At 34.3% G+C, this 24,972-nt stretch overlaps 3 protein-coding genes across 3 annotated transcripts in view; 2 read left to right on the top strand and 1 right to left on the bottom strand.

Annotated features, from left to right (window-relative positions):
• The window catches only part of raw (NDT-like domain-containing protein raw), a 63,833-nt gene extending 56,490 nt beyond the window's left edge, over nt 1-7,343 (bottom strand). The window contains exons 1-2 of the mRNA XM_090119571.1: nt 7,079-7,343; nt 4,049-4,313 (exon numbers count right to left, since the gene is read on the bottom strand). Coding sequence (XP_089975697.1) covers nt 4,049-4,116 — 68 coding nt within the window. The 5' untranslated portion in view covers nt 4,117-4,313; nt 7,079-7,343. The remainder of the gene's footprint in view (nt 1-4,048; nt 4,314-7,078) is intronic.
• The window catches only part of LOC149909522 (S-formylglutathione hydrolase), a 120,820-nt gene continuing 101,709 nt past the window's right edge, over nt 5,862-24,972 (top strand). The window contains exon 1 of the mRNA XM_090119576.1: nt 5,862-5,870. The gene's annotated coding sequence lies outside the window, so the exon portion shown is untranslated. The remainder of the gene's footprint in view (nt 5,871-24,972) is intronic.
• Fbl6 (F-box and leucine-rich repeat protein 6) lies at nt 7,816-21,670 on the top strand. Its single transcript, XM_090119559.1, has 10 exons — nt 7,816-9,129; nt 11,159-11,369; nt 11,806-11,956; nt 12,553-12,713; nt 13,408-13,574; nt 14,057-14,197; nt 14,518-14,682; nt 16,764-16,989; nt 17,128-17,284; nt 18,116-21,670. The coding sequence occupies exons 1-10, from the start codon at nt 8,320-8,322 to the stop codon at nt 19,944-19,946; spliced, it is 4,020 nt and encodes a 1,339-aa protein (XP_089975685.1). The 5' UTR covers nt 7,816-8,319; the 3' UTR covers nt 19,947-21,670.

Raw genomic sequence — 24,972 nt, 5'->3', positions numbered from 1 at the left:
CTGTCGGTATTTAATGCTAAGACCATCTTCAATGGAATATTTAGGAATAAAAGGGCCATGTATCCATGTATCCATATCTAAATTTATCGGGTAAACCTTAATTCATAATTCATATACATCAGTCAACATATTGAAATGTAGAGCAGGCTCCAAGGAGATGTTCGTTTGCAAAAATAGCGGACCTAAATCTGACTTCTGATATATATTGTATAGGTCCCAGACATCCTATAGACAGATGTTGCCAACCAGTTTTGTGGTCCCCCTGCCCGCACCCCGGTAATTAAATAAGGCATACAAAGAAAAAAATAAAAATTTCCAAAACATGCCGTGTGGGGTATCAAATGAAAGAGCTTATTGAGTAGATCACGAATATATAGCATACTATATACATTTCTTACACTTTCTCTAAGATTTTTTAGAAAATTTACGAAAATGGTCCATTTTTGAGTTAACTTTAAACCACTATAGATTGAAAACTCATGAATATATTTTTTAAATTATTATTTTAAATAATTAACAATAGTCCATTGTTTATGATTCAATAGTTCGTGATATAATATAAGTGAGCTATGTGGTGGATTTGATGAAAATAACTATATACTATATGAACTTGAAAATATACTCGCCATCTTTGAATGCTCCCCCCACTTCCCCATGCAACTATTTCACTGTACGAAATATTGAATGGTAAACAATGGACTATTGTTAATTATTTAAAATAATAATTTAAAAAATATATTCATGAGTTTTCAATCTATAGTGGTTTAAAGTTAACTCAAAAATGGACCATTTTCGTAAATTTTCTAAAAAATCTTAGAGAAAGTGTAAGAAATGTATATAGTATGCTATATATTCGTGATCTACTCAATAAGCTCTTTCATTTGATACCCCACACGGCATGTTTTGGAAATTTTTATTTTTTTCTTTGTATGCCATATTTAATAACCGGGGTGCGGGCAGGGGGACCACAAAACTGGTTGGCAACATCTGTCTATAGGATGTCTGGGATCTATACAATATATATCAGAAGTCAGATTTAGGTCCGCGATTTTTGCAAACGAAACTCCACTGAGAGTCCGGTCTAATGTTATCTAATTACTTTTTAGGACTAAGTAATGTATTATTTTCAATTTTTCAACTGTAATACATAATAAGATACTACGTCGCTAATGTTGTAGTAGAGTTCTTGCTTCTTATACAGCCAACTAATGAAAGATGCAAGGTATTTCCTATTCAGGATGAAGATTTCAGCAAACAATTTCAAGGAAATATACACATTGCACACGTGGTACCTATTTGATGTTTAAATATGTTTTATGAAACAGATATTGCCGTCTCCGTCTAGGTATTCTATGGTGGCAAATCTATTTACTTGTTTTTATATGCCATAAGACCAATTGGAAGGTTACAAATGCAACAACTGGATCTACATAAATTAATATAACAATTGCAAAATAAAATAATTACTGTATTAAAACATTACACAAGTCGAAACGAGGACGAATGCAAGAGCGCGATAAGATATCATATCAATGTCAATAGCCTAATGATATTTTAGTGGAGCGCGTTTTCGACTTTCAGCCTTTGTGAAAGCGTCTTCACGACCATTCATTGCTGAAATCGTGCGCGACATTTAATCGGTTCTCAGAAATCCGTCCGTTTTTCCTGGAAGCGCTACTACACTCGCACACATCGATGCTGCACGGTGTACACGTACAGCGTATTGAACACACTGTCGCCCACGGCCCTGATAACGCGCAGGCGTGACGAAACGTATCAGTACTCTCATTAGCCGACTCGTATTGCGTGCCCGGCTCAGCTTACATGTAATCAAACAATTTACTCTACCGGAGTTATGATCATGTATTCAACAGAGCCAAATAGACCAACATTACATTGGATGCCCGTGTAATGTACGCGAAGTCATTGCTAATAATTGTACCTTCAATTCTAAGATACTCTACAATAGATGTAAATTAAAATACGCGATATACATATAGGTGTATTTTCAAGTAAAATGTCTCCGACAGAATTGTACTACCTAAGTCAAATAAATAAATACGAAAGGAAGTACTAAATAGTTTGATTGAATGTCGGGGTCAGAATAGTAATGCTGGCGTTCAATAGTGATCACTCGACATGTGAACTCCGAACGATAAATTATATCAATTGACTACTCTTTTGCAACGCATAAATAAGTTTATTACCTCTACCTGCAATACTACTAATTTTATATTAATATATATCTGTTTACAATAAAATAAACTTTACATTTAACAGTATATATAGCAATAAATGTAAAATGATGATTTAGGTCATTCCTCATAAATTAAATTTTATATCATTACTAGCTGTCCCAGCAGTCTCTTATCTCTTTTCAAAAATTATTGCAGCAGCGGAAAGCTCCATTTTGTAAGAGTCACATGAGCTATTTTGCACGCCTCATAAGCGAAGCGTTGAGGTGGGTACTACTGTCACTTCGCGCAAAACATCTGATTTTTCAAACTTAAAATGTCTTTATGTATCATACATTGCACTTGTAAGATAATACATACACACACATATTAAGAAAAAACACTATTTTTAACGTTCATGATATTTTTGATGTCATTTTTGTTATTTAAACTAGTTAAAAAACAGTTTAAAAAAGTTCTGTTTTGGACGTCCGTGTGTCTGTATGTGCGGATCCTTTTTCTTGTTAACACGATAGCGACCGAAATACTTTACTAATCGAGTCTTTTTTTTCTCTTACGCTTGAGTATGCTCAGGAATAGAACCCTTTCATTTTTCAGGGTCTGATTCGATGTGGTTTAATTGTTATTAAATAAACAAAAATAATTAATAAATATTTATTAAAAAAAATTATGAGGCGTGCACTTTTGGATTTTCCAAATAATTTTATTTTGCTTTTATCCCGAATCAACCCGGACATCGCCGGGACGAGCAGCTAACGTGTTTTGGCTTATTTGATTCATCTTATTATTCATCTTATTTGCGCTATAGTTTCTTGATGATGTAAGACATCATCAAGAGATATATGTAAATAGTTTCTTTTTGTAAATACATGTATGCATCATATTTTATTTGCCAACAACCAAACATCAGCCCTTATATGGTCGTATTATTCCACGTAGTAAAATATTACTACCGGTGTACCTACAGGTGACTAAGATATTATAATTAACTAGCTTTCCGCCCGCGGCTTCGCCCGCGTTTTCAAAGAAAAACCCGTTCCCGTAGGATTTCCGGGATAAAACCTATCCTATGTCCTTTCTCGGGTATCAAAATATCTCTATACCAAATTTCATGCAAATTGGTTCAGTAGTTAAGGCGTGATTGAGTAACAGACAGACAGACAGAGTTACTTTCGCATTTATAATATTAGTATGGATTTGAAAAACAATACCGTCAATAAAATCATGATCATAGAACAAGATTGCGTGATGTGTTTGATAAAGTACACTCGAGAGCCAAGTGACCTTTTATGTAAAGAGTAGAGACTAATATTGTTTCGAAGATAAATTCTTAAATTAAACATTTCGTTACATTTGTTTTCACTTATCCGAGGAAAATAATCACTTGAAATTGTTATTTTCACGTAATTTTATTTCATTTTCCTTTTCTTTGTCATGGGATATATCAATCCTCTTCGCGTACCAAAACATCTCACTTAATGTAGGTACTTAAAATAATGTTTGTAGTTATCCTTAAATTTCGTTAACCTTTTCCTTTTCCTCTTTTAGCATGAGAAATACCATAGAAGCTCCTTAACTACAATTAACAAACGAACTGTGTCTATTGTTTTATTAATTGTTAGTTTGTACCCAATCCAAATATTAATGCATCCAGTATATTTCTTAATTATCGACTTATTAAATTAAAAATTACATTCATTGAAACTACTCAAATAACAACAATACAAAATACACGACAATTATAAGCACTGATTCCACTCGATGTTAATTGCTCTATCGAAGTCATTCATATTAATAGAGTTAATAGTCTAATACGTACAAATTGCTAATCAGTAATAAGTTAATATACTCACTTGGTAAAGCTCGTAACATTGCAGCGCACGGCGACGGCGGCACGGCGCTCCGCAGCCGCGTCCACCATGCCTCAGCATCACCACCATCACTGGACTGATCACCGATACCACACCGCCACTACCACACTCACATGCCACATCACAACCCTCGCTAACGTATACCTGGGTTACAGAATGTTACACTACTGTCTCACTTCGAAATACTCCCAATGTCCTAGTGCGCTGGCGGCGCGGATGTGTTACATAGCATCACTTTGTATCATACCTGGAACAATTATTGTACATTATTGAAACGGGAAAAGAAACGTTACCACAGTATTACAATATTTCCTACAGTATGGCGACGAATGTACTTGCACAGAGAAACGGAGGGGAACTGGCGGGGGGTCGGGCGACGCGGGCCGCGTAATGCAATCAATCACGCTTAGTTTGCATTACCTAGCGCGAAAGGACGACGCATTCTTATTTTTTGTGTAATAATTTTATTATACTTACATATTCTCTAATGGCGCGCACAAACTGTTCTGTGTATTGATGTAAATCTACATCGAAATCACAGAAGTTATTTAGATATTTTAGATAGATTGTATTTGTATCTATAGAATTTTAATCAAAGCTGTGTATATGTTGTTCTCATTCTTGTCTTATCAGATTGTACATCCCAATGCGAATGCATTACTTAGTTAAACGTAAATAGTAAATATACAATTAAGAACATCCAAAAATAGTGTCCACGTAAATATTTAGCAGTGCAATATATGTAATTATATATTTATGAACAAATAATTACATCAGATTTAATAATCGCAATTATTTTGAATGTACATATGAATAAATGATTTCATCATAATATTAATAATCACAATTGTTTTATTTCCCACTAGGTTTCCGCCCGCGGCTTCGCCCGCGCAGTCAAAGAAAAACCCGCATAGTTCCCGTTCCCGTGGGATTTCCGGGATTGCGTCATTTTCCCGGGATAAAAAGTAGCCTATGTCCTTTCCCGGGTATCAATATATTTCCATACCAAATTTCATGAAAATTAGTTCAGTAGTTTAGGCGTGATTGAGTAACAGACAGACAGATAGAGTTACTTTCGCATTTATAATATTAGTATGGATTTGTTGCAACCCTTTTTTTTACAAGTGGGGAAATCTTGCTTAAGATACTCACGGCTCCCGGGAAAGTGTGCCGTGGGTATTCCTACCGACTAAAACCCCACCGTGTACCAACGCGCTGCTTTATGTATGACGGGATGCGGGTACACATTCGCAATCTTCCGCATGATTTGTTGCAACCCTAGCATATTTTCCTGTGGCAGCGTAAGTACCTACGCTGGTGGCGGCATCGCGCTACATCAAAGGCGTTTCCTTACTGTAGGAAATAATATTGTAATACTGTGACGTTACTATTTAACTGGAGTCTTTTGGTAAATTTTTGATGGCATTTTTCAAGGCGATCCCCATAAAATGTTTTTAAATAGGTAGGTAAGTACATGCAGTGCATATCCAATATGACATTTTTGCAAAAGTACACAGTACTGGTACCATTTCTCTCAATTCAAGTTATTACCTAATAAATTGTAACATATTGAATTAGAACACCTAATCCATACCTAATCCTTATAATAAGGGTCTGTTTATAAGGTAGGTACCTACATCATATTCAATTTTACCATTTTGACCTAAAAGCCAATTATTTTTTTGCTTTATTCAATAGCAACAGACATCACTGCAAATATCAAAGATCATCAATCTTCAAGGGATTTGTTTTTTGGGAGGAATAATTTTTATGAAAAAAATATTAGTGTGATTACAATTTACAGCTATATGTAGGAAACTCATCAAGAGAGATTTGAAATATTTACATGTCTGTTACCATTTACCAAAGCATTCAAAGTGAATATGTATAAAAAATGAACTACAATTTACTTATTACTATTAAAAACGTTTAAATAATCATATGATAGTACCTTGGTAGGTACTACGAAAAAAAAAATTACACAATGTTTGTAAAAAAAATTGTCCATAAACTCCTGGACATAATATGATAAAATATCCAATTTAATTCAGCATTTTTTAAAAAGGTCTCATGAGATATACTTTTGAGTTTTGACATGCAGTGCACATAATATTATCTGCCCAAAGTTTATCCACTTTTTTACATTGATCAATGAGTTAGGTTTTTTTTACTGAAACTTAAATTTCATGAATCAAAAGTATATCTAATCATGAAACTTGTGTAACAACTCAGCCTGGCTGGCTAAATTATCCAGCAGCTATAAGTAAGACAATAAAAATAGAATTTATTTATTTTTTTCACAATAAGACCTTTTGAGTATTTTATTTAAATGAGAATCAAATAATAGCTTAATAATTATTCAACTGAACAATTAAAATAGATATCTAAAATACCCGAGGTATGCCAATTTTCTACATCATGCATTCCTCTTTTGCTAAGTGATAACTGATAACCACTTTAAAAACAAATAATTTCCAATTTGAATTAACTAGGTATGGTAAATGGTATTAGCACAGACTAATAATAATATACTACGTATACAACTATTAGTGTATTCACATATTGTATTCACATGAATAACTTAAGTACTGTTAAAATATCTGAGTAGGTACTTAATTGGCATTGTTAAATAATAATAATGAATTTACTTTTAATCTTCCAGGTATAATTTTTATTATTTTAACATTTTCCATGATAAATATAGCCCACAACAGATATTGGAATGATGTTTAGAATTGGAATTCATGAGTTAAAGGATTAAAATTAAACAAATAATATGATAATAGCAGAACCAATATAACAAACCAGAAATTGTTAAATAAATAAATAAATAAACTAAATGTACAATTTTATTTTAAAAGCAATCTACAGTCTTTCTACAGTGCAGTGTTGACAAAAATCAGTAATATTCTATCAGGCATGACAAAAAGATTTACACCACTAGCGAGCGTATACCTACAATACGCTAATATGAGATCATCAATACAGCAAATAAATTTAAATATGACTCACCACTTTATATATTAGCTACAGAAAGAGCGTGTAGGTTATCATTATCCCACAGTACATTTGAAACACGTCATAAACAACACATTTAAATAGAATTATACTTAGTTAACTGCGATTTTCACTAATATAATTGCTAAAACGCAAAAATATTTACACTTGCCCTATGCTTGAACCAACGACTGAAAATATTTTAATTAACATAAATCCAATGAACGATCAGAAACAAAACAAAAATATTATATAGATAGGTACCTACTCTAATTTTATTTTATACCTTGTCCATTTCTAATTTTTAAGTTAATTTTAGCGCCATCTATTACAAATGTCAGAAAAGTTAAATCTTGTTTATGCACCACAAAGTCTTAATCTCTACCTAAATATCATAGGCTAATATCAACTTGACAGCTACATTAACCAATTAGAAAACTTCGAGATATAAAACATTACGCTGTGATTGGTTATAATATCATATATAAACCCGTGGTGCGGAGTTTACTTTTTTCTGATTTTGACATTATTTATCATCTTTTCGTAAAAGTGTGTTTGTAAGAACGTCTAAATTTCGTACAGATTTCGAAAAATAAGCAATTTGCCATAATTTTTCTTTATCAAAATATAGATGTTTTCATAAAAAGCTAGATATCTATAATTCCACCATGTCTTTTTAGTTATATTAATGAAGTGAAGTGTGTTAATTTTAAATAAGACGTCTTTACAAGGATGTCTTTTAATAATTGAGATACACAGAGAACAACTCAAGAACAACCTTTGTGACAATGTCTGCATCTGTTGACTAAAATTTGAAACCTAATAAGCTTTTAACAAGGTCAACTGTTTTCATCAACTTTTAGTCGTCTCAAATATTTTATTATCAGTAGATATTCTTCAATTTGTGTGTTCATCGTCACATTAATATAGATAATAGTGTTTGTGTCCGCGAAAATGGTCTATACTTTGTTTTTCGCAATCACAACGTTACATGAACATGGATGACCTAAAATGCGAATACGTAAAGAAAAAAAGATGCTTTGGATTAAATCCAGAAGTGCTAATTGAAAAATGTAATGATGACAAAAACATCAAGTGTCCACAATCAAACATAATAAGATTATCATTTAAGAGTAAGTGTTACAGTATCAAAAGTGAAAATGTGATGTGTCAAACTGATTGTTTACCTCACGACAGACAGGTGACGGTGAGCGTTTTATAGAAGTGGTTTGGAAGGGCGGCGGGAGGCGGGCGGTATGTCGGGCCATTCCAGTCCCCTCAACGGCGGCTATGATGCTGCTGAGCCTGCCATGAGACTTTCGGTCCGCAAGGATCTCTTCCCGGATGAGCGCCTGCCCAAAATTGTCACCAATTCTGACTCTGATAATGAGCAAGATCAGCTTGAAGACTACTCCTGTGTTAAACTGGAAACTGACTTCGAGCAAAGCATAGATGATATAGCAAATCAAAAAATGCAGGTTGTGAACGGAATCATGCCGAGTGCTCCACGATCCCGCCATAAAAAGCACAAACAGCGGTCAAGACGTGATTCTGATCAATCCACTTTAAATGGTTATCTTCCATCCGAGCGCAAAAGGAAAAAACATTCTCGTAGTTCTCGCAGCCGGACCCATAAGAGTAACAGTGTTGTCTCAAAAATTAAAGGTGGTAAAAATTTAAACTTAGTAAGTAGTAGTGAGTGTCAAGAAGAAGAAGACGAAGAGGACTCGGACGCTGAAATTGAAAGTTCAGAGGATGAAGTGCTACAAAGTAGTGTTAAGTTGAAATTTTTGCCAAGGCAAAGTGGGAAACCTTACAGTCATGAACTTAGTCAATTATCTACGAAAAAGAATAAATCTAAAGACTCATCAAAAGAGCAAAGGACTCATGTAGTTATCCCTTGTAGTGGTAAGCCTAGATCCATGCTAGGTCTGTGTAGTTCGCGTAGCAAAAAGAAATCTAAGAAGCCTGATCGTACACCCACATATCGAAGCCAGATAGTGGATGCAAGTACTAAATTAAAGATTAAGATAAAAAGGACGGGTATTCAAGAGACAGTAAGCATAGTGAGTATTTTAAAGTATAGTCAAACTAGTTTATGATTTTTATAAATAAAATAACTAGGAGGTGAAGAAACCATTTGTAATTTTATATTTGCTTGTATACAAATGTTTCAAAGATTTATTTGAAATATTGTTTTATTGAGTTTTTCATATATAACAAATATTATTAATAGGATATTAATTGAAGTTCAATAGTAAATACTTACATAAGAATAACACTTATTTTCATTCTTAGGTTGATTTACTGTAATTAGGAATTGTTAGTAAATAATAGAATTATTTTGTTATTTATATTACATTTAGAATTTAAAATAACAGTTATTTATAGTATATTTTTTAGATTTTATCATGGCCATTTTGCTTACAAAGAACTTAAACTTTAAAGACTGTTTCTGTGATGCAACCAATTCACTTTCACTTTAAGTCACAGGTCAATTTCTGTGTTAGTCTCATAAACTATTTCTCTTGACACAATTATATAGCTTAATTTGGCTTCTTCCCATTTGATTACTTTAATTCTTTTAATTTAGTTATCACTACATAGTATAAAACAAAGTCGCATTCTCTGTCCCTATTTCCCTATGTCCCTATGTCCCTTTGTACGCTTAAATCTTTGAAACTACGCAACGGATTTTGATGCGGTTTTTTTTAATAGATAGAGTGATTCAAGAGGAAGGTTTATATGTATAATAACATCCATTAAATAGTGGAGAAGTACTGTTATTTTTGAGGTTTCTAATGTGATGTCGTAAATAATTACATTTTTTCCGCTTACATTGCAAACGCAGGCTGAACCCTATGAGTTTTATCAAAATAATGTACTAAGTATTGTACACATTGAAAAGGTCTACAGAAAAGTCCGTGATGGCATATGTCTATCTCTTATGGATTACCCACAATAACTTTTTTTTGTCATTTACTTTTTACGTCAAATAATGGATAATTTTCGAAGCGATTTAAACCAATACAGCATTAATCCATAACCAATTAAATACCTTGAATACATTGTTCATTTAATATAGATCTATATGGCCCTTTACACCGTATGATTTAAGTGAATATTTTCGAAGATATTACAGATTTAAAAATTGCGGGTCGTACCGTTTGCAGCGGTACCGGCCGGCCGGGCCGCTATGTTTTTATATACAACGTTAAAAGTTGTTCTGTACTCTGTAGTGTATTTAGTATCAGCATTGCACCCGTGCGAAGCCGGGGCGGGTCGCTAGTAGGATTATATTTCTGAAAATAAAATTTCTCAACTTTCTCTACTATAAATTCATAACCATATAAATAACATGCATTTTTTCAGAAAAAGTAAAACATTAGAGATATAAATAGATTTGATTTTTAAGTTAATAAATATGTTTACATTATGTACCTACATATACTTAATAAAAAATATGAAAAGGAAAAGATGAAGTATATCGCTACCATAACAATAAATAAATAAATTGATTGTAATTGATTTCACTTTACAGAATTTAAGATTTTTATAAAAGGCTACCTTATCCTTAAGTTATGGTATATTTGTTGCACATTAGATACTCTCTAAAACCTTATATCATTCAGTGAAATTCCCAATAAAATAGATTCAACCATTTCCAAAGACTATAAAGCTGACAGAAAAACATTGAATAATAGTTTATCATGCATTGAATTATTTGTTAACAATAACAATTTATAAGTTGTACATCTGATATGTAGGTATAATGCAAATATTAATATGTATGGGTAGAGTATACATCATCCAAATCAATGAAAAGCTATTTTCTACAGAAATGGGTTCATTTTATAGATTTCATTAATAGTAACGGTGATTATCCGAGTTAATTGAGACCAGGGCTGATTCAGATAATCAAAAATTGGCATAATCAGACATAGATTGTAAGTATAGAAATACGAAAACTTAATCAGCAGTTAAAATATATCTGGATTGAATGCTTTGGAAATGAACATAAATTTGAACTTTAAATTACCAAAAACAACAATACAGTATTCAATTATTACAATGGTATCAAATTTCTAATTCCAGGTGGCTCCAACACCTACAATAATAGCAGATATAGTTCCGAGAAAGTCAAAGAAGAAGCGAGCTGCTTCCCCCGCGCCTAGTGTCAGTTCTGGTGAAGAATATGATCCTACTAGAGGTGATACTGCAGCCGCTATGAGTGTCGCAGCACCTAAACCGCGACAGTCGCGGCAAAAAGCTCCTCGTAAATCTAATAACAATACAAAAAGTAAAGGTAAATAATATTCGAAATTGTAACAACATTATATTATTGTCTAGATCAATTAATAATCACCATATTCATTTATCTACTACAAAGTACAAACCTTGACCACAAAAAAGTGTACCACAAAAAATGTACATGATAATATCCATGAATGTGAATATAATAAATATATAAGTTATCTGTTGAGTGAGATAAAAATTTACTATAAAATTTTTGTTTGTATAGTTACAACACATTATATTATGTTTATGAAATGTAGTTTTTTTTCTTATTATTATTTTAAAATTAAAGGGAACACTGCAAATTTGTAAATAATGAGAAAAATTATGTATTAAGTAAGTTATTGTAGTAAGTTTTAATTTATTGTTATGACTTAATGCATGTTTATAAACTGATAAATAAAAGCAATTGCTTCTCTGTTATAAATTATATATTTTTTTAACAGCTCAAAAGACTGAAAAAAGTAGAAGTAGTGCAGCTGAGAGTAGAGATGCAGGGCCCCAAAGCCCTTGGGCAACTTCTATGCCAGAAGAAATTCTAACGAAAATATTTGAATATGTAGTCATACAACAAGGCACACTCCCTGCTATAGTTAGGTAAGGAAGTTAACAAAATAAAAAAAGACAGGTTGCACTCCGGGACTGCCGGCAGAAGTGAAAACATGATTATTAACATTGAGCATGTTTGATATTTTGGAATGGTATCCGTCTTACGCTTTTTCGATCAGGTCACGTGTCCTGACGCGAGTTTAAGATTTTATACCCATTACAGAAAAAGTGCTCAACGCCGCTAAAGAATTTTTCACTTCAAAAAATATTCACACTTATTATTATAATAAATCAAATTGTGTTCAAGTCTATCTAGAATCTGTTAGAAATCATTTTATAGAAGCGTTTTTAGTACTTTTTTATTTTATTTAGAAAATATAAAGTGGTTACTAAAACAATATTCTTAATATAACAGTACATTATTAGATCCAACATAAATATAAGTACCTGAAATGTGCAACAAAACCTCTACAAACTGAAGATTACGATCTTAAATGATTTGAGATAGTCCAGGTGAAAACTGATAAATTTTTTTGACATTCAGGTGTCCAATTAACTAGCCTCTACAGCTAAAAGAGAAAATTGCACTTATAATTTTATAATATAATCATGTGTATATTTAATCAGTATTATTTCTGTTCTAGATTGAGTAGCGTATGTAAATTTTGGCATAGCGTAAGTTGTAAGCCTGAATTTTGGAGAAACGTCGACCTTGCACAATACACTGTAGATAAATGTAAAACTGATTATAAACTTGTGTGGCTACTGGAAAATCGACTGTCACAATGTCAAAGTTTAAATATTGGTAAGTTTATTTAATTCAATATTAATATTTATATGTATGTTTGTTTAACAAAATAAGAAAAAATAGCGTGAAGTTATTTCCCACATATTTTACTCTCATGGCAATTAATTATTAATGCTACATTTCGAAATTTTAACTATACATAAAAATTAATAAGTAATGGAATTGATATACAAATATGATGTTGGACTGGTTGTACATTATTTCCTACAAGCACAATTATCTTTTTTATTACCGAGATATCACTAATACACGCGCGTTGCGAAGTAATGTTTTTGGGTCACTGTGTTACCTTCTTGGTCACATTAACTAAACTAACTAATTAGTACAATGATTCAAATAATTAACATAGAAGTTTATGTCGACCTAGTACACAGCATTTAACCATTGATAAACTGTAACAATATACTTTTAAGTTTATGTACTTACTACTCATTTAAATTTGCAGTACATAGTTCAACAAGAAATGGTATATATTATACATAATATAATATATACCAGTTCATATTCACTCCAATAAAAAAAAATGTTAGTATTTTATTGTCTGCGATTTTATGCGATTATTTATTAAGTAAGTTATTTTTATGAATAAATTACATTTTCAATCTGTTCAAATTCCTATAAAATTTTTACAGACCAAATAGCAATTGTATTACGTAGTAAGTAGTTTTATAAAAGTAATGATTTATTTCAGCTCAATGGGATGTATGTAATGTGACATGGGTGCTGACATGTTTGGTGGACTATTGTCCCGATTTAGTGGAACTCGGAGTTGCTGGCTGGAGTCGAATCACTCCTGAACAGTTGTTTGACTTGATTCAAGGGCTGCCGAAGTTGCAAAGGATTGATTTATCGTCTTTGGTAAGATAATAATTTATTAATTAAAATCTAATGAAAATCAATATAACTGTATTGTATTTTGAATGGAAGTTATTTTATATTTTTCGGATGTTACATTCATTTTAAATGAGTATTGTACTTTGTACTAAAATAGAAGTTTTAAATGGCAAAGCGAATGCATTCTTTTCATTTTAGAACATAATATTTGATACAATAATTAGAACAAGAGTTAAGTTGTCTTAAATCATTTTAACAGATTTATAGAATACTAGGTAGCTTTGCGCCCGTGATTACGCCGCTTTGTTTAAAGCCTAATAAATTATATAATAACCTTCCTTTTAAATCACTCTATCTATTAAAAAGAAACCGCATCAAAATCCGTTGCGTAGTTTTAAAGATTTAAGTATGTATATATAATATGGGGATATAGGGCCAGATAAAGCGACTTTATACTATATAGTGAAGACTGGCAATTACTAATTATGATTTTATACGTTTTACAGTCAGAATTAGGCAGTTCAAGTACATGTTTATCGGTGGCGTCGGTGGCGCGGATAATGGAAAATTTTGGAAACCGATTAACACATCTCATTCTGGCCAATAATAAGTTTTCAGCGTTACAGCAAACATTGACTTCAGTAGCGGTAAGTTTTTATCAAATTATATTCATTTAAATAATTCAAATATGTCCTAAATTATTGCATAAAAATCAATGATAAGTATTTATCATGCTTTTATTAATTTTTCGGAGAAGTTTATCTTTAATTCCAATAATCTTCTAATCTTCGTCATTTCATGAACAATCTGTCTTTTCTGTGTTTCGTCCAATATCTTTCAATAATTTTATCAAGAAGTGACACATTTTAATTAGATTTTCCATATAACCTATTAAAATCGTAATTCATATTTGAAATCTGAAAATTTAGTTCACTTTAAACTATTTTTTTTTTTATTTATTTACCAGACATACTGTCCAAACTTAGAAGTACTGGATATATCAGGAGCACTGGCCACTTCGCACCCCGCTGCAGTTCCCTTAGAGGCTTTACAGAAAGGTTGTCCCAAATTGAGAGTGTTTCGAGCTGCTAATGCGCAGCTTGTACTTGCTAATGCTACCACGTCTCAACAGGTTCGTACACAAAGAAAATTAAATAAAAGATATTTTTTTAGGTTGTAGTGTTCATTAAGTATTTTTATTGAATCAGCCTTAAAAACATATTGAGCATAGTCCACGGACATCCTGTATAACAGAGTTGTTATTATACATTTTTGTATTTATATCTGTCGTTACTATAACGGCTTCATCAGAACGCGGAATTAAGCATGTTAGAGGCTAGAGCGCTAAATCGACGCCGCGCTATGACGCGTAACATACAGTACGTTATGTACGTACAAACAGAGCGCCAGCGCACCTTACGCAACACAACCAAAAAATTAAAAAGTATATTCGTAAGTTTTCAATGTGTTTGGTTTTATACGTATCCACATGTGTGTGGCCCACAGACATAGATAGACTACGCAAGTACCGCGATCTGTATGAAAACCAAGCGTGTCATATTTTTTGTACTGACCTTGACGCGTTATGACGTCACGAGCGCTTTTTAGTGATGGTAATTTCATTTTACGCTAAATCGATTAGGACGCCACTCGCGCGGCGATTCTAGTATCGTCCTATCCCATCGAAGTAAATCGAAAGAAATCAGATCAAACTAGATCTATGTCTAAGAGGTAATTAAATAAATGAATCGTAATCGATTACTAAATCGATTCAAGACAGAAAAATTATAATTACCATAGACAGAGGAATGATAAAATAAATTTATAAACCTTTTAATATTCTAACAAGTAAACTAATGTGTTTTAGCTTTTTCTTACATATGCCCATTGAGTTACCGTGTACTACGTACTAGAGAGGCCATCGAAAGAAAGTAATGAAACTGTCAATCAATCAATCTTTATGTCCCGTTGCATCAATCCATTTTTCTTTTATGTTCGGGTTACTTGGAAAACTGAAAAAACAAACATAGTCTAAGCAATAAGGAGTTTTGACAAAAAAAATCTATGCCTTTTTTTCTGAAAAATTGCTCCTTCAAATTATCATTTTTCTGTTCGATTATAAAATCGATTAGAATCGAGAACTGTTGCATCAAATGAACATCACTAACCACAAAATTGGACAGAAAAATGAGAAGACGCTATACATTGCTTGTTATCATACGACTCGATCTTTACCGTGCCAAGTAAAAGCCGCAATGTATTCCGAATCATTTCGTATGATTTGGTATCCGTGTTTGTCACGATCGTTTTCCACAGATATTCTTTATTTGATTTTAAAATAAATAGTGCATATTCTGATTAGAAAATTACTTACCGGTGGAAGGAAATATCTCTGCTAACTCGGCCACTCACAGCTGTGGAGTTTCTACAGTTTATAACGGCGTAATTCGGCATTTTACTTTATTCAGCTTCACGTCTTTCCTTGGCGAACTGCAAGCGCGGACTGAGTGTAGGCCAGCGTCAAGTAAGTTTCATAATCTTAGTTTGGACACGGGAAGTACATACACTCGCTTAGTCTATCTTGATACATGTCCGTGGTGTGGCCCTTTTTTGCTAATTTTTGTCCTTTTTTTACTTATATACTATAGTATCTCAGTGAAACAGGGAAGTCAGAGGACTACTTTAGTTCGGAAGTCATTCATCCCCGGGTCAAACTCTCAGACAGTCTCAAATTATAATAAGTTATCGATTGCGCAATGTCATGTAATGTAATTCTTTTTTAATATTAAGCAAACCGCAATCGCCGATACAGCCTGAAAATCAGCGCTGCTATTGTGCAGTATTTTGCTGAGGCAGTATCCGTTTGCCAAATTTTAAGATAAATTGTGTAATGTTTATGTCTGTTTTTTTTGGCAATAAATTATTTTTCTTTCTTTCTTTCTTTCTTCTTCATGTATAGGTCGCGTCATGTAAAAAGAACGCTGACGATTAAGCTGCGCATTGGCGATTTATTGGTCTATTTGGTGTTATGAGGTGGTATAAGAATAACAAATAGGTAGTTGCGAAGCCACGACTCGAGAGCCTACTTCAAAAATAAAATAAGCAGCAAATCACTTTCGTGCTAAACTCGATACATGCCAAAACACACCCCATCACTTTCATCCAGCGTTCTTTTTACATGATTCGCGTTATAACATGACGGTTGCGGGTCAGATGGAGGCGGGCGGGTGGGCGCAGCTGGAGGAGCTGTCGATCGCGGGCGGCGCGGCGGCGGAGCGCTCGCAGGTGGGCGAGTACCGGTTCGGCGAGGAGGCGCTGGCGCGACTCGTGCGCGGCGCCACGCGGCTGCGCCTGCTGGACCTGCGCGGCCTGCACCGCCTCACCGACTCGGGGCTCGTGCGCGTGCCCGCCTGGGACCTGCAGCACCTCTTCCTCGGCGGTGAGACCCCACTCCAACAAAACTATACTGCTACACTACTTTTCACAAACCATACTTTACATACATACATAAGAGGAAAATACATTGACCAAATACGGTATATAACAAGAAAAGTAAGTAATATTTTTTCGTTATCAGGTTGCAACGTGACGCGGCAACGCAACGCGTGCCTAGAGCTGATCTGCGAGAAGTGGTCGCACAGCCTCATCGAGCTGGACCTGTCGTGGGCCTCCGCCAGCAACGTGCTGGACGACGCGGTGGCCGCGCTCGCCGACGCAGCTACTAGCAAACTTAGGTATGTATCAATATACTAGCTGCTCCGCGCGGTTTCACCCCCGTGGCCCCACTCCTGTTGGTCGTAGCGTGATGATATATAGCCTATAACCTTCCTCGATAAATGGGCTTTTAACACCGAAATAATTTCGGTAACAAGGTTTGTTTTATTTTAAAATTACTAGCTCATAATAGCAAATAGCTCCTTATACGTACACAAAAAGCAGAATATTTGTTAGCAACCCTGTTTGTAAACGCTGAAATATCGAATAATAAAATTTTCCTGCCATATTTACTTCACTGATTACTCAAGAACAACTGAAATAATTTTGATAATTTTACTTCGATGGGTTTACCTAACCTGACCGTCACACCTAAATTTCATTATAGCTATAAGGTAGTATATGTATAAAACGGAGATATGTAAACTAATATGTTATATGACTGAAAGTTAGGCTATGTGCGCGCTAACCAAGGGAACTACTGAACCTATTCCAAAAATTATTTCAACATTGGATACCATAGTTTATATTATATTATTACCTCACCCACATTTTTATTAAAGTTTTCATAGTATAGTAGTTTATAGCGTTTTTAATATTTTTAACTAAACTCATAATATTATGTTTACATTCAAACAGATTTGTGAATCTCTCGTAAATGTCGTATTCAATATCATTTTTTTTTTTTTTTTGTATTAAAACTAATCAACAGTTAATTAATTTTACGAAATATTTGGTATACTATTGTAATAAGTGACATTATTTGTGTATTACTTATATTCATTTTTTTTTAATTTTAGTATTGTATAGATATCATTTTCTCGCACTTACATTATCTTTTAAAATTTCAGAATACTCAATCTTTTCGGCTCGTCTGTATCTTTGGAACCAGTAAAGAAAGTATTGTTAAAGTGCTCCCAATTAGAATCGTTGAATTTAAGCTTGTGTCGGGCTTTACCGCGAGGTATGAAGCGGTTGTACACAGGCAAGGAACTTCAAGACTTGAAAGATAGCTTCGACACCACTAAAGTCAAAAAAGAGGGCAATAAAGAGCACGAAAATAAAAAAGGAAAAAAGTCGTCCAAAGCAGAGTCCTCGAAAAGCGAGGACAAGAAAATTGAGATTTCAGATAGCGTTTCCGAAAGCTCTAGTGTTAATTTAGATATCAAATCTCCAGAGTCCAAGTCTTCCTCGTGTGTATTTCAAGAGCCGCGTAGCGTGTCCGATGCGTCCACTGTTAACGATAAACTCGCTTCAGTTGAGTCACGAATAAAATCCCCACCTAACACCAAGCTTCTGTCGCCAAAGGATTCCTCAAATTTCGCTGCTGCCATAAATGAAGCGAAATATTCTTCATCAATTGCTAAACTGTCGAGCCCGCTCGCACAATCGAAACCTGATTCATCCTGTACCCCAAGATCAGACCCGTTGAAAGCTGAGTTAGGTAGTCCACATTATAGTCCCGTCCAAAAACCAGATAGCCAAGTTCCGAGTAGTCCCGACGTTCAATCAGAATTAGTTAAAACGAATAGTTCTTGGAATATAGGCCCATTCAAAAGAACACCAAATCATAAGTCTGAAGCGAGCCCTCTTAATAGATTAGAAAGTCACAATAAAATTAAACAAGCGAAAGTCATAGAGCAATGTAGCCCTACGACTTCGCTAGAAAATAAAAGAAGTCCCGAAACGTTAGGTGTTAAGCCGGATATCAAGAATCCAAATAGTTGGAATTACGGGAGCTATAGTCCTATGCCTAGACAAGATAATCAATTTTCGTCACAAAGAAGTCCCTACTCGGCACAACCGAGTCCCGCTCAACCTAGCCCTTACTCGACCCAGCCGAGCCCCTACTCGACGCAACCGAGCCCGTATTCCTCGCAACCTAGTCCGTATTCGGCTCAACCGAGTCCAGACACGAGCCAAATGGTAAAAACTGACCTTCAAAAGTCAAACGCGTGGAATACGGGTAATTTCAGTCCCCTACCTAAACATCACGCGCCCTTTTCTCCTCACCCTTCGACACACAATAGTCCAGATCCCGGTCTAGGAGTTAAAAGTGAAAATCTCAGAAGCAACCCGAACAAAACGCCCGGGCAATACAGTCCCATGTCGAGGCCGCAGCACCACAGCCCCTACTCGCCGCGGCCGAGCGTGGACAACAGCTACAGTAACAAAAAGAGTCCCGGAGTGGCCGGCAAGTACAGCCCGATGATGCGCTCCGACTGCCACCTGCCGAGCCCGGACGGGGGACACGCCGCGCGCCCGCACATCGCCGGCCGCAGCCAGGAGATCTACGGCCGATCCGTGACCAAAGCGCCGGAAGTCGTCCCGAACATCCCACCGCCCAACGTGTCCAACTCGTGGGGCCTGGACAGGTACAACCAGATGAGCACGCCGACGACGGGCATCGAGTCGCTCGTGTGGGGCGGCGCGCCGCTCGGGCAGGCGCCGCTGGGCGCGCCGCAGTGGAACGACGTGGCGCACTTCGCGCCGGGCGGCCGCGGGGACGCCGACCCGTGGACGCTGGGCCAGTTCCGCATCGAGCCGCCGCACCAGGTGCACAACACGTTCGTGGAGCAGAGCGTGAGCTTCGACTCGCTGAGCGCGCACGTGGAGCAGCAGGCGCAGCTGCTGGCGGGCTACCTGGAGGACGGCTTCCCCGAGCCCTCGCGCGTGGACTGACGCCCCGCCGGCCCCGTGCCTGCCCCCCCTCCCCGCGAGATACTCGGGGTGATGTAGTCCTAAGTTTGAACAATTATCGTTAGAGATTGTACATAAGATTATCTAAATAATTATAAGAGTAACGAAGCTAGAGACGCATTGAAATTATTTTGCAGCCGATTTTCATAATATATAGTTTATAAAATTGCAAATGAATTATTTATTATTATACTTTAGTGAAAGAGAATCGAGTCAGAAATTAGAATTGTTATTGTATATATTTGTTTGGCTGTTGAAAAGTCGCAAACGAAAGTGTTCCAAAATATTAGGTGCGTTCGTAATTTTTTATGAAACGAACCAAAAAGTGCGACTTCTTAATAGCGCGTTCAGAATCTGTTATAGTGGAACGAGTTAAATCTTCTGGAAACTTATGACGAGAGACAACTCACGCATCTCAAGGATATTGTTTTTGAGCCTATTGATTGTTCATTGTGATAGATTAATAGTATGTTGTGAAGCAATAAAAGTTATGACGCAATCCTTGCGATCCGTCCGTTGTCTGTTACGATAACACGTGAGTCCAAAGTAAATGTTTAATGTTAAAAGTATAATGATGTTATGAGAGCATTATCTTTTAATTGAGAGCAGTCTGCAAACCCAGCAACATTCCTTCTTAATGGCCGAGCGCAGATCTGGCTATAATGCTAAAATGTGATCGCACTGCAGTTGTTAATTATGAAGTTAAAATACAAATCTGTATATTTAATGGCTTTCTAAACTTTTTGCCTTGGAAATATCGTTAAGTATGCATCGGTACCGTTGAAATGTTTTATGGTCTGAGAGATTTGTATGTTTATATTTTATATATTGTACTATGTATTGTATATTTAATATTTATTTAAAACTTCATACACAAATTATTTACTTAACACATTCTTGTTGCAGTGTTCATCAATTAAGCAATATGACTTTTATGTTTATTTAGAATATTATATATGATAATTTAATTTTACACAGGATACAGTAAAATCTGAATGCATTATAGCCTTACTATTTACGATGTAGACCTTTCTAGAATTCTTTATTTCTGTATTTTAGCAATACTATATATTTTGTAAATTATTAGTAAATTGTATTTATAATTAATTGGTAGTCTCAAAATAGAATCGTTATTTATGTAATTAAACATATTTGACAGCATTTTATATTAATTTTTACCTACTTTTGATTTTTATACTTTTTACAAAATGTCAACCAAATGATCATGAACTTTTTATACATTTCTTTAGTTAAGTTTATTTTGATAAGTTCAGACATAACGGATCTACTCAATGTTGAATGAAATAAAAGCCAAGTACAAAGTGCTTTGTGTAAAACATACACACAAATGGTTTATGATGTATTTTAAACCTATGTTTTCACCAAATATTGTTTTCAATACCTGCATAATTAGCCTTAAAATGCCTAATCTTAAAACTGGAGAGAATATTATATAGTTTTATTAACTTATTACAAAATGAAGAATATTATCTACTATACATAGAATGTATAAAATATTGACTTAGGTAAATATAAATTAACGTTAAAAATAATCGTGTACTATAGTTTGTATAAAAGTTGACTAATACCTATAAGTTCTGTTATGTAGAGATTTTTGTTTGTAATATTGTTAAAACTACCGTGCGGACTTCTCACGAGTGGTCCAATTTTTATAATCTAACCAATAAAATATCGATGTGGTTGTATTTATTCGTTTCATTTGATACCCTACCCGCATGCTCATTGGTTTTTGCACTGATAAGTGATAACTGACCTCTTCATCCTAACCCAATAAACATACATTCGACATATCTACATTTAAATACGTTTGCTATAATATATGCTAAATATTCGAAAATGGACAGTTCAGTCACAGGGATAGTCATCTCAGTACAATGTACATTACAAGTAAATGAAATAAAATAAAAAGCCATTGTCGGTTTTGTGTTATAGGTACTGTTTGGTTATACTACTAGTCAAGAAGCTTATATCTAATACACTGGAGATTTCAGTATGAACATTAACTTGTAACAAGAAAATATGACCTTGAATGACGCCTGTATGTTTTTTTATCCCTTTCACACATAACTAAATAAGCTTCTTGCTACTAGAATATTGCTAGTATAGTATTATATTATCTGTGGTTATACTAAATCAAGCCGAATATGTATCTTCGAAAAGAACAGGTTTCACAAACTTGACAAATCATTACATTGTTTGAATGGGCCCTGGAGAGAAAGTACCTACTTGAAATACTCGAGATAGCAAATTTTGCTGAAAGAAAGCATTCGTACTTTATTTTTGAAAATAAATAGAACTGCATTCAAAGAATTTCCAAAATTCACTTGCATTGAATAGAACCAACTAAAAATTTAAAAAGTATTTTTGTTTTATTTTAAATTTCTTCAAATCGATACAAATCAGTCATAGTACTATACATGTCTAGTACATGTTTTAAACACCATATTATCCGTAAAATATTAAATCTTTAGTATGGAGTAAACATGAACCTTGATCATCGTCTACGAAAAATTGTCCGGCTGGCAAGTGAACCACCATGAACCACCAATTGTAATTTTTACAGGACTCAAAATAATGAAAAAAAAACTCTAAATAAATAATAATTTAATGCACGTATTTCATATACCTACGTTGATTGAATTTGGAAAGTAAGTAGGACGCTACATATTTGCGGTGCAAGACCGCAATTTTAAAATTAGATTATTGTTTCTTTTTCATTTGTTTTACCTACTTGTAGTTAATTATTATCTATAATTTCTGAAGAAAATAAATTAATGTATCCAGAAGAAGGGGTCTCATTTTGAACATTTTATTAGTTAAAAAAGGTTAAAAGTAACGTTCTTTATGTTTACGTGGTTTACATGTTCATGATGATACAATAAATTGTTCGATTACTATATATTTCTATTTCTAAGAGTAAATATTTTTACGAAAATTAGCAATCATTTAGTATGCAGTAGTAGTAGTATTTCAAGTACTTTCCTTCCAGGGCCCATCGAAAATTTCCACACATACATACTTAGGTATATTAAAATTGAAAACAGGCCTAAAATTAAAAATTGTGGGACACTCATTCTCATGATAATCTTACCCAATGAGTTTAGGCTTTCAGTTTTTAGTGCCGCCATTGCCAATAGTAAAAGCACAGAATACATAATAGTAGCTAAACGCTAGTATAAGTCTAAAAATTGTCGGTCCGCCTACGCTGCAAAACAACTGTCCAACTTTTGACGAAATTTTCAGTTGCAGATAGCTCATGTTACAAGGTAAAATTAAGAAGTTGAAGAAAAAAAACTACAATACAGTGATAAAAACTTTTTTATTAATTAAATAGTGCAACAAGCATACTATTATAATGATAAATTACAAACTATCAATTCTGATTGCGCATTGGTACAAAAAATATAACAACAACAGCGCATAAACTTTGCAACAATACAATATTAATTATACCTAAGGTCATAACAATAGATAACAGAATCAGAAGAAAAATTTCGTTGTTGTATAACTTCAAACGTAATTTTATCGAATACTCTGTTTCACATTAAATATAACTAATATTGTGGTACACCAAATAATAACAATACTGGATAAAATTCGATCAGAACACGAATCAGATCGAATACTTATATTTAAAATTTAAATATCTTCTTTTTTAATCTCATAAATTAATAAGGTGAACAAGAGTGTTACAATTTACAAATTTACACAATAATAATTATTATTAATAAATGTGTACACATCAACTATATAGGTATATCCTTTATAATATATCTAACCATGGACGTATAAAAAAAGACGGACGGTATATCGCCTAAACATTGAGTGAAGCCTAGTAATGGCGGCGAAACATCCATGTGTGTGTGCCATGTTGCCATGGCAACAGCTGTCCTGATGACAATGGCAGCTGTATTTTTTTCTATAAATTTTGCCGTAATAATTTTGTCATTAAAACATAAAAGAAATAACTTGCTTCCCTGTGGAATGTAATCCCTTGTGTTTTGTTATTTAAAATTGTACTGTTGCGACACCATTTAACCACGCAAGACGGCATTTTAAATATTTTTTGTGAAACAGTGACGCAGTTAATCAGTCGGTAGTTCACGAATCACGACGTAATGGCGGCCGACTAGCTTACTATGGTGAGAGTGTGTGCGTGTTCATTGTCTTTACACGATCGCTAGCTTACTATGGTGGCTTCACGTTGTTTGTTCGTAATACGGCGTCCGTCTTTTTTTATACGTCCATGTATCTAACATAATATTTAAATTAGATTACCAATTCTAAGATACACCGAACCATATTATTAAACAATATAAACTAATTTAAATGCAAATTAAAAAAAAAAACAATCATAATTTTAACATTCAGGCCTGTAAAAGCATTGAAGTTTTAGGCACGTATATAATATTATTAGACTACAAGCCCGCATAGGACAAAAATATGGGTCAAATGAACCACCAGGGGACATATCTAGAACGATAGCAGAGCAAAAAATAATAAGATTCATCACTATGCCGTCACTTGTAAGCTGTCCAACTGAGTGCAGATGAGAATTGAAAAGTACAGGTAGACTCGGTAAATTTTGGTCATATATTTTTGTACGGCATTCTTAACCATCGATAGATCCATTAAAAATAATAAGAAACCGCTCAGTGCCGTACAAAAATGTGGGTCCACCAAGTCGGAATTTTTATTTAATTTCCGAGAGTTACCGGGGGTAAATTTGGTCATTTGACCATGTACGGCATCTGTGTCATACTATTGCTATACTGCTTTTAATCCATTATTCCGCAACGCCGTACAAAAATCATGGGGACAAGGGGAAAAAATCGAGAGATGCAATCCCCTCTCTTTCCCCACTCCAGGGGGTCATTTGACTAAGTACGGCTTCGGTTCCAAAACATTATCTAGCACTCAAAAGTACTATTAAAAGCAATGCCGTCAAAAAATAATTGTTCTTTTAAATGTATACCAATAATCATCT

The sequence above is a fragment of the Colias eurytheme genome, chromosome 3 (assembly GCF_061535395.1).
Source record: "Colias eurytheme isolate Ceu_HAF_F1 chromosome 3, ilColEury1 Martin Lab GWU primary, whole genome shotgun sequence".
NCBI classification, from domain to species: Eukaryota; Metazoa; Arthropoda; class Insecta; order Lepidoptera; family Pieridae; genus Colias; species Colias eurytheme.
Note: the sequence above shows the minus strand (reverse complement) of the source record. Positions and strands in the feature narration are given on the sequence as shown.

Coding starts and splice junctions, on each gene's coding strand:
- Fbl6 (XM_090119559.1), top strand. CDS start 8,320: ATGTCGGGCCATTCCAGTCCCCTCAACGGCGGCTATGATGCTGCTGAG. Junction 14,683..16,763: donor ATGCTACCACGTCTCAACAG/GTTCGTACACAA, acceptor GTTGCGGGTCAG/ATGGAGGCGGGCGGGTGGGC. Junction 16,990..17,127: donor GCAGCACCTCTTCCTCGGCG/GTGAGACCCCAC, acceptor TTTCGTTATCAG/GTTGCAACGTGACGCGGCAA.